We start from the raw sequence: 10,643 nt of genomic DNA on the forward strand, positions 1-10,643 counted from the left end.
TTAACATACAAAAACCTAATGGATACAAAGATTTATAGGCTGTAACCAATACTTAAAGTGCAATTCATAGACTTGGATGAATTAATTAGAAGGTGAAAGAACTGGCCAAAAGAGAGACCCACAGGACCTCCAATTGGTAGTTATCAGAAAAAATACTTCAAAATAACTGAGTACTATGTACATAATGATTTTAAGACTGAGAATGGTGGCAGAGACTGGAAACTGGGGTGGGAAATAAGGAAGTCCAAGGAAATCTGAACAAAAGACCAAATAATTCTAGAAACAAAAATAGTCAATAACAAGATTATTAAGAAAGAATAAAATGGATGGTTTTAATAGCAAATTAGACAGAGATGAAGTAAAAGTTTGAGAAATGAAGTGGTACCAGAAGAATATATCCAGAATGAAGCAGAGACAAAAATATGGCGGGTTGGGGGGAGGGGAGTATCAGAAGTCAGATCAAGAACACAGGATAAGTTATTAAGCCCCATGTATGTGTAACTATAAATCCAGGAAAGAAGATAGTGAATGTGACAGAATCAATACCTAAGATATGATGACTGACACATTCCCCAAACCAACAAAATGCATCAAACAATAGATTCAAAAAACCCCATGAATCCCAGCAAAGGGAAAAAAAAAAAAAAACCCAAACCTGGGGTAACACAGAAAACCGCTGAAAATCAAAGTTCAAAATAAAAAAACAAACTGCTGTCAGAGAGTAAAAAGGTTATTTTTAAGCAGCATCAATAAGACTAGTAGCCGACCAACAGAAACTATGAAAGCCAGAAGACAGAATAATAACTTCTTCAAAGTGCTCTAAGATTGGACTTCAACTACACATTAGATAAGACAGATCTAACAGACCTATATGGAATTCCTGTAGAACAGCAGTAGAACACACATTCGTCTCAAGCACACATAGAATACTCTCCAGGACAGATCATATATTAGGCCATAAAACAAATCTTAATAAATTTAAGAAGACTGAAATCACATCAAGCATCTTTTTGGACCACAAACTGAATAACCTAGAAAAAATGGAACCAATAAGAAATACATACAACCTGTCAAGACTGAGTTATGAAGAAACAATCTGAACAGATCAATTATTAGTAAAGAAATTGAATCAGTAATTGAAAACCTCCCAACAAGAGACGTCCAGGGGGCTTCCCTGGTGACTCAGTGGTAAAGAATCCATTTGTCAAGGCAGGAGACCAGGGCTCGATCCCTAGCCTGGGAAGATCCCACATGCCACGGAGCAACAAAGCCCATGTGTCACAACTATCAAGCCTGAACTCTAGAGCCTGGGAACCACACTTATTGAGCCCTCACACTGCAACTACTGAACCTGTGTGCCCTAGAGCCCATGCTCAGCAATAAGAGACGCCACCACAACGAGAAGCCTGTGCACCGCAACTACAGAGTAGCCCCCACTCACTGCAGCTAGAGAAAAGCCCTCATAGTAATCAAGACCCGGCACGGCCAAAAAAAAAGAAAGGTCCAGGACCAGACCACTTCGCCAGTGATCAAACTCTTCCAAAAAAACAGAAGAGAAAGGAACACTTCCAAACTTATTTCATTAGCCAGGCTTATTCTGATACCAAAGCCAGACAAGAACACTACAAGGAAAGAAACTAAAAAGTTCTTAAAGAAAAACGGCAAGCTAGAATTCTATGAACAAAAGTACTATTTAAAAATAAATGGAAGAATCATCCTCTTTGCTATCAAAATACATTACAAAGTCACAATTACAAAAAAAAAACCATACTAAAAATAGGAAATAAACAAATGGATCAATAATCAAGAGAATCCAAATGCATATCCAAGCATATATTTGAACTTCATATATGAGTAAGAAGGTTTTGCTAATAATAAATGTAAATTAATCAATAAATACCCCAAATGCCCAAAATGACATTGGGAAAACTAACTCAAAATATAAAAAATAAAATTAGGCCCCTGCTTCCCCCATTCATCATTCACAAAATAAACAATGAATTTACTAAAATGAAAATGTTTAAAAACCATTAGAAGGAAACTCAGGAGGATCTCTATGACTTTGAATGGTGAAAAAATCTGAAATAAAAAGCACAAAGCATAAAAAGTAATAGATTTTAACTTTTTGTATATCATTGTCTCTCTCTCTCTCACACACACACAAATTTCATGAAGGACTCTCTATTTAAGAGAGGATTAAGGATTCTTATTTACTCAGAATCCAGTACTCAGTACTGACCCAGCAAGTTCTATAACCATGAACACATTCACTCTCACAACTCATACCCTTGAAGCCCCCAAGAAACACTCCCCTGCCTATATCTTTAATAGAAGGGGATAGGACTTCCCTGGTGGTTCAGGGCTTATGAATCTGCCTGCCAATTCAGGGGATATGGGTTCGACCCCTAGTCTGGGAAGATTCCACATGCTGAAGGACAACTAAGCTCGTGAGCTACAAGCACTGAGTCCTTGTGCACCCTAGGGCCAGTGCTCTGCAACAAGAGAAGCCACTGCAATGAGAAGCCTGAGCACAGCAACTGGAGAAAGTCTACACAGCAGCAGAACACCTAGTGCAGACAAAAATAAATAAATATTATAAAAATAAAAATTAAAGGAAGGGACTGCAGTTAACTACACAAGTCTGTTTATTCTGTATGTTCGAAATCTTACATAACAATAAGTTTAAGGGACTTGGGGTGGGGGTGAGTGAGAAGCTGAAACAATGCAGAGAAGACTGCAGGTTGTGCTGATACTGACATTTTAGTCCCTACTTCAGAAAGGAGATAAAACTTGAGCAGCCCAAGTGCTCAGATAAGAGAAAAAGACATCAGTCAACTGTCAAATTCTTTCTCTGGTAGAGCGAAACTAGTTGATTCTTGCATAAGGAAAAGCTGCTTCCTAATCGTGCCAAAGGTCCATTTTCTTGCTTCTCTTTGTATTCTAACTTGTGGCTCTGGAAGTACTCTCAACTAAGTGCACAGTGTTTGCAACAGTTGCACATGGTGCCAGAGAAACATTTTGTATTTCTAAGCAACCCATTATTGTTTAATTTGTTTCTACATAAATCTGGAAAACTGCATGAACATGATATGGGCTATGCACAGTTAGGCGGCAAACACAAGAATAGTGACTTTTTAGAAAAATATTTAATAAGATTTATTAAAAATGTCAGTGCTATTAGAAGAAATTATGATTAATGTTCACTAATAATTTGTATTTACCTTAGTTTTAAGAAAATTTAATACTGCACTATTTTTTTACACTTACATCATGTTTTTGGTGAAAATATACTCAAATTAGTACATTTTGAACAAAATTACATGTTGTTTTAATCTTTCAATCATACTGTCAATACAACACAGTAAAAATCTTGATTTATTGATTTTACTAAAATGAAAGTTTGTGAAATATATACTAATTCATGAATTATTCAGGTCATTATACTTCTCAAAAAATTCAGTCCATCAAATATCCATAATAAATGCATTCAAGTATCTTTGATATTTTTGCCAACACTCAAAAATAAGAGCTTCATACGCATTTTTCTGTTTTGTTGCAATGAAGGTATCTGTCTGAAACGAAAGACTAGAACATTTTATTTCACAATTTGAAAATGTAATTAAAAAGTTTAAATACTTAAAATATTTCAGGGGCTCTATTTGTACTTTTTCCCTACTGTCAGCAATTGTTGGGGCAGACCTGCCTATTATTTTACACTTTTCAGCATCACAACCACAACAATGTGAATTCGAACTTACACGTAATTTACAAAGTACTCTGAGACATGAAATACAACACAGAGGAATTACTTATGGCCAAGAGGCACACAAAGCTAAAGAGATGGTTTAGTTCCTACTCTACTTTTGCTCAAAAAACCATTCAAGTGGAAGGAAAATTAATTAGTATCTACACAGGAAGATTTTTTAAGTACGGAAACTGAACTCAACAATCCAGTTAACTCCTCCCTCCCTTCCAAGGCTGAATGCAAATTGACTTTAACAGAGCCCCAAATTGGGTACTAGCCATTAAATAAGACAAACATTTGCAGCTGAGAGGAAAGGCTGAGTCTAGAGGGTAAAGCGATACACTTCTTTCTACCATCACGAGTAAACAATTTTAAATATCTTTAAATTGCTTTGAAGTTCTATTCACTAGAACAAGGAACAACAGAACGATCTAGGAGACCTAGCACGGAATAATAATTTTTCAAGAGTCTGCGCGCGTGTGTGTGTGGGAGGGCGGGGGCTTCAACTAAGCAAGTTTGGCGTTACAGGCAAGCCTTACAGGATGAATGTGTATATGCAGGCCGATAAAAAGGTTAAGGTTTAAAAAAACACTCAACAACTTGTCAGAAGCACACATTTCCTCCCCAAAGCTGACTCAATCGAACAGTCCCCTCAACCACCAGAGCAAACTAACAGTTTCGAACGTGAATCCGGACTCTTCCCAACACGACTCAAGTGTTAACACAAGCTATTTCACCAACAGCTGCAAAATGGCATCGCCTGTGACCCCCAGACCGTAACACACAGACTCATCTCATCACCCTTCTGCTGGTACCGTGGACTTCACGACCCCACTCCGGAAAGGGGGGGCCACGAACACACTCGCGAAGAATGGGTGCGGGACGGGGGGAGGGGAAACACGTGTGTGCACTGCTGCCGCGAGGCAGTACACACACACACACCCACCCCCACCCACACCCACCCACCCCTCCCCCAAGCGCACCCCTCCCAGAAGCTAAGCAGTGGGGGCTGGAGGGGGCCAGTCTCGGCTTCCGCGCCCGTTCCGAAACTCCGACCCGCGAGCGTCTCCACTCTCGTCACCATCAATATTCTGATTCTGATGAGTGCTCGCGTTCGCGGTCATCCCCGGGCCCGCGAGCCCGCGCGGCACCCCGCCCTTGACCTCCATCCCCGTCCAGGACACCAGCTGCCCAAGCAAGACCAGCGCGGTCCAGGCCGCCGCCGGCCCCTCACGACCACACTCCCCGAGACTCGCTGGCGCAAGGCCCTCACCACCTACCCGACGCCCCGCCAGAGGCCGACCCCACCCCCACCTCTGGCTGCGCCACTGCGGCCATTTCCTCAACGGCTCCGCCTCAACGGTTAGGAGGCCGTTTGCTAGTTCCGCCGCCCCGGGAGGCCCAGCGAACGCCGCAACTCTCCCCTAACGCGCCCCACCGTCAAGGAAGCCCTCCCGGGCACCCAGCTCAATCTGTCGGCCGGAAGAGGCCTCCGCGTGGATCTCCTAGATTCGCTGCAACCGGGCGTCGAGTCCCCGAGCCTCCGTTACCGCCTCTACGCCTCAGGCGGCCAAGGGAGCGCGGGAAGCGTCCGTCAAATCGGCTTCGCGTGCGGTTCGGCACCACGTCCAATCAGCGCTGCCGCCGGACAGGCCCCGCCCCTCGCACTCGCGCAGGCACCTCCTAAGGCCGGAAAGGGAGCGCCGAGGTGGGCGCGGCTCGGGGCTTCAGGTAAGTGGGAGGCCGCACGCAGGCCAGACCCCGACCTCTGACCCCGCTCGCCCAGCGGCCTCGCCGCGAGAGGAGGCGCCAGCGTCCTTCCTCTGCTCTCTCTTCCCTCCCGCGGTGTGGACGCGCTGGAGGGGTCGACCGGGCCTGCTCTGCCCGCAGGACGTGAACCTGAAGGACCAGAAGCGCCGGAGACCGCCGGGCTCCCCACAGCCACCCGGGAAGGCTGGACGGGACCGCAGAGACACGAGGGCCCTAGACGAACCTGCGGGGACGCGTGGTTAAAGTTCCCTGAAAGAGGCCCACGCTGTGGGGCCAGCAGAGGGCAGCAGAACCACTCCTGATCAGCCGCCACTGACCACCGCGCTCCGCCCCGCCCTCCAGGCTACGCCCACCTCGCCCGGGCCCTTGCCCTGCGCGGGTTTCCTAGAAGCAGGTTCTGTGAATGAGTGCTCTCGCTAGCTTGAATCCCAGACCCCTAGGGGACAGAGCACTGAGGTCGTCTTGGCTTGGCACTGAGCGAATCAAGTGTTTCCCCAGGGATTTTAGAATATTTCAATTTAAATTATCAGTTTAAATGATAAAAATAGATGATTGTGGTGTAAATTAGGCAGGGAATTCACAAATTACAGCAGACAAGCAGGTCAAAAATTAAAAAGTGACTCCTCACCTTGCCATTTTTTAGTAGAAGAAAAACGTTTAGAGCCCTTTTTATTGTTCAGAAAATCCAAGGGATTATGTCGTAAACGTCACTACTACATGGAAGAAAATATCACTGATTTAATTTCATTTGACTTGTTTTTAAATAGGTCTTTAGATTATGTTAGATGGAAAACCTTATCGGTCATAATCCGAATGGACGTTCAATTAAATTTAACAAACTCTTACTGGGAGAGTCTTCTCACATGGCAGAGAGAAGGTGGGTTTTGCAGTGGGTTTGAATGCTAACCTTGCTACTTACCAGCAGTGGAGCTTTAGGTGAATTACTTAAATCTCTCTGCTGCTGCTGCTAAGTCGCTTCAGTCGTGTCTGACTTTGTGCGACCCCATAGACCGCAGCCCACCAGGCTCCCCCGTTCCTGGGATTCTCCAGGCAAGAACACTGGAGTGGGTTGCCATTTCCTCCTCCAATGCATGAAAGTGAAAAGTGAAAGTGAAGTCTCTCAGTCGTGTCCGACCCTCAGCGACCCCATGGACTACAGCCTACCAGGCTCCTCTGTCCGTGGGATTCTCCAGGCAAGAGTACTGGAGTGGGGTGCCACTGCCTTCTCCGAAATCTCTCTGAGCTTCATTCTTTTCAGCTGAGAAATGGGGCTATTATCTACCAGGTATATCCGGGAGTTGGTGATGGACAAGGAGGCCTGTCTTGCTGGGATTCATGGGGTTGGAAAGAGTCGGACACAACTCAGCGACTGAACTGATCTACCAGGTAGTGCAGTTTTCAGGATTAAATGACATCAAATACAGCACCGTTGTAGGCCAGCAAATAAGAGAGGACATAAGTTGGTTTCCTTTCCCTGTGCTCAAAGCTCTGTAATTGAGTGACAGTCATCATGGCTGGGGGTGGTGAAGATACTCATGTAGTTATTCCTACATGGGCTTCAATAAGCAGTAAGATGAAGTACAGTAACTATTCCATCCCCTGTGTTTTCCTAGAGTTTCTTCCTATGTAATACTGACCTGGCATAAAACGATGCATCTCAGTTTCGCAAAGACACACATGACTGTGCTGCTGAAGCCCAGATGCCATCATAAAATGCATTTATTTATATTGGCAAGATACTAAATGTGACAGCATTCTAGGAAGGATAAGACATGTGAAATGTCTTAATCAACACATTTCTAAAGCCTTGTTTCACACTAATCAGGCCACAAGAAAAACACACTTCAACAACTTGTGCACATATACTTTAATAGTGAGGCTTAGGTGAAGTCATCTTAAATGGCAGGAATTAAAATATGTTTGGAGAGACCCAACAATTGCACAGGTTACAACAAAACTTGAATATCCAGGCTATGTCACTGTGTTTTCAGGCCTGAAAATCTCCTTAAGCTGTCCCAAAGCTTCTTTATTAACTAGGCAGGCATATTTAAGCTTTAAAGTTTTTAATTCAAAGGCACATGGAGGTTCTTTTAATATTTAAGATATAACATTTACTACATATTCTGTGACCACACCTTTTTGGGCAAATGACCTTTACACAGATTATAAGATTCTCCACGTGCCTTTACATAGCAATATATTTGCCAGCTCTTGCTCATATGTGAACACCCTGGACAACTGCTTTGCATACTGGGCTAGGATCCAGGGCATAGTGGCCGAGGCCCTCATGGGCTTGGAAATGCGACCAGGCTTCTTTGCCTCTTGCATGTCAATGGAGTACATAGTGCTAACCGCCAGTGATTGTTCAATTCAGTCACAATGTTTTAAATCAGAGTTCCATATTCTTAGACCAGTACCAAAAAGCCATCTTTGTTGCTGGAATTTTTTAAAACACTGAAGTTGCCATTATAAAGAAAGAAATTGGTTAAAAGGCAAAATGCATCCTTTGCATACTTATTTGACAAACGGTAACAAGCATTCAAATATTTAGAGTTAATTCACTGGTAACAGCTATTACAAGATTTATCACACTGGCTTCAGCTCTTGGAAACCAGCTTCCCAAGTTGGAGACCACATCTACCTTAGTTGGGTTTTCACACCTCTGTGTTAGCACCTGCTGTCAGACCACCACCAGCACCAAGAGAAATAGCCCCTTGCTAAGAGTTTTAAGTTGTTGTGGCACTCTGCAGGAGACAATGGCCTTGAATTCTTGGTTGGAAAATTAAAAATAAAAAAGCATTTAACATTTTAAAATTGGAAAACAAGTCCAGACAAGGTTACAAAGTTATCTGTCTGAAGGCACAAAGATGAAAGTTGGCAGGTAGTTAATAAAACCAGGCATATACAAATACAGCTTAAAACAATTAAAATGTATAAGTATTTGTGTATTGTTTTTCCTCCAGTCTTGTTGTTGCTGAAAATACCTGCTAGTTCCACTTGATAATGTGACTTCTGAATGATGACTGCTGGAACCCTGGACACTTAAGAAGACATCAAGAGAGTCACCATAACCGTCAAAAAGGTAACTGCAAAGGGCACTGTTGCCCAAATTCCACAGAGTTGCCTGAAAACTGAAATAACTTAAGGCAGAATTTCTTTAAATACTTAGGTAGCTCAAACCTAAACAGAGTGGCCTGATAAAGTGCAGATACACAATTATCAAACATGTACAATAAAATACATAAAGTGCAAAGAAACACCGCAGAAGGGGCTGTTTTGCAAACTAAAAGTTCTAAGTGTTTTCCTTCTTGGCAGTTGCTGATGGAGGAGACACAGCCTAATGGGGCAGCCTGAACTCCCAGGAATGATTGTATGATGACCGAAGAGGCATCAATTTCTTGCCTATTAATAGTTTCCCCGCTGTTAGAAGCCTACAGACATTGGCATGCAAATGTGACTTCAGGTTTTCCTTGTCCCAGGGCAGGAATGCTTCAAGGGACCATGATGGGGGTCACAGCATATACATTCGGTTTACAGTGGGCACAAACGCACAAGAATGACTTTTTTTTTTTTAGCTTATTGAATTCAGAATGTTCCCAAGAAGGCATCGACTAAGGGTAAAAGGTTTCAACATAGCAGTGATGATAAATAAGAGCTATATTCACAGAGACGCGATCAGGACACATGCAAAAGCCACAGGCTTTCCCAGTGCAGGGTGCAGGCCTTTCCAAAACCACCTGCCTGGCCCTTCTTCATAGGGCCAACTCACTGGTGCATCTACTCACCCAGCACCCCACCCAGCACATGACACAGCCCAGCCTTCTGGCATCGGAGGCCACGGTTTAGACCAAGTGAGCCAGACGTTTCAAGTAAAAGACAGCATAGGCGGGCCACAGCGAGCACACCTTGCAGCTGCGGGAAGCAAGGTCCGACGGCCCCGGCTTGGGGGTCGGGTGTGAGGCAGGGCCACCTCCCAGACGCGCGAGCCCCGCCAGGAAGTTCAGATAAAGTGGATCCAGCTCTCCTCGCACTCCCCGCGCGGCATGTGCAGTGCGTGGTTGCGGCACGTGAGACTGTAGTCGCGGCCGTCGTTGTTGTCCCAGTGCTCGGCTCCGGCACACGGTAGCGCAGCGCGAAGTGCACGCGGGAGCCGAGCTCCAGCAGGAAGGGCGGCACCGGGAAGCCGAAGGCGAAGACGTCCTCGGAGCCCCCGGAGCCTGCCGGCCCGCGCCACCGCGCCGCCACTTCGTGCGCGCTGCGCCAGTCTGAGAAGGTGTAGCGCACGGCCACCTGCTTCTCGAAGGCCACGTTGCGCACGCGCACCGTGCCGCTGATGCCCAGGTCTGAGCAGGTGACGCGCTCCAGGCACACGAGCTGGCGCCCCAGGCGCTCGCCGAATTCCGGGGCCTCGACGGGCGGCGGGAAGTCGGGCACCAGGCATTGAAGAGTGAACTCCAGGTCCTGGCTGCTGCAGCACAGGTCCGAGTTGATGGCGAGTCGCGACAGCACGTGCAGCGGCACGGACGGGTCTTCGCCCGCATTAAACACCTTGACCTGCGCCAGCTCCAGGCCCAGCGCGTCAGCGAAGCGCACGCGGTGCTGCCGGCTGCAGCCGGGTCGGCACGCAGCGCCCGGAGCGCCCGCGCCCTTCTGGCGGCGCTCCGGCGAGCTGGGCAGCGAGCGCGCCCGCCGCAGGATGATGGGCCGTAGGTGGGGGTCGCAGCCGGACGGCGCAGGTGGCGGCGGCGGCGCGCTGCCCGGACTCCCCGGGGGCCGGCAGGGCCGCGGCTCCCGGGCCGCGCCGCCGTCCAGGTCAGAGAGGCAGCTGAGGCTCCGCGGGGCGGGCTTCCGGAACCCAACGGTGGCGGGGAGGACCGCCGAGCCCGGGCCTCCGGACATGGCCCGGCAGACTGTCGAGAGATGAGGAGGCGGAACCGAAGGGCGGTCTCCCTCCCGACCCTGCGTCCGCTCCTTTGGTGTCCCGGGACGTGCTCAGCGACCCTGGGGAGGGTCCGCTGGAACCGCCGCCTGCAGAGGACACAGTGGGCCGGCTGCGCGCTCCCCACGTCCGCCACCTGGTCCCTCGAGTCCTCCCCCTGGTTTTCCGCTTTGGGCAAGAAAAAAAAAA

General features: G+C 46.8%; 2 protein-coding genes across 2 annotated transcripts in view; both read right to left on the reverse strand.

Moving 5' to 3' along the window:
* SYCP2 (synaptonemal complex protein 2) overlaps nt 1-5,781 on the reverse strand; it is a 74,071-nt gene extending 68,290 nt beyond the window's left edge. Inside the window, exon 1 of the mRNA XM_010841856.1 lies at nt 5,739-5,781. The gene's annotated coding sequence lies outside the window, so the exon portion shown is untranslated. The remainder of the gene's footprint in view (nt 1-5,738) is intronic.
* Nucleotides 5,782-7,365: 1,584 nt separating this feature from the next.
* On the reverse strand, nt 7,366-10,637 carry PPP1R3D (protein phosphatase 1, regulatory subunit 3D). The gene is given in 2 exon segments (XM_010841857.1): nt 7,366-9,634; nt 9,637-10,637. Coding segments are annotated over 2 exon segments (897 nt in total). The 5' UTR covers nt 10,415-10,637; the 3' UTR covers nt 7,366-9,515.
* Between the last annotated feature and the right edge of the window lie 6 nt (nt 10,638-10,643).

This window comes from Bison bison, unplaced genomic scaffold, assembly GCF_000754665.1.
Source record: "Bison bison bison isolate TAMUID 2011002044 unplaced genomic scaffold, Bison_UMD1.0 scf7180017864167, whole genome shotgun sequence".
Classification (NCBI taxonomy): Eukaryota; Metazoa; Chordata; class Mammalia; order Artiodactyla; family Bovidae; genus Bison; species Bison bison.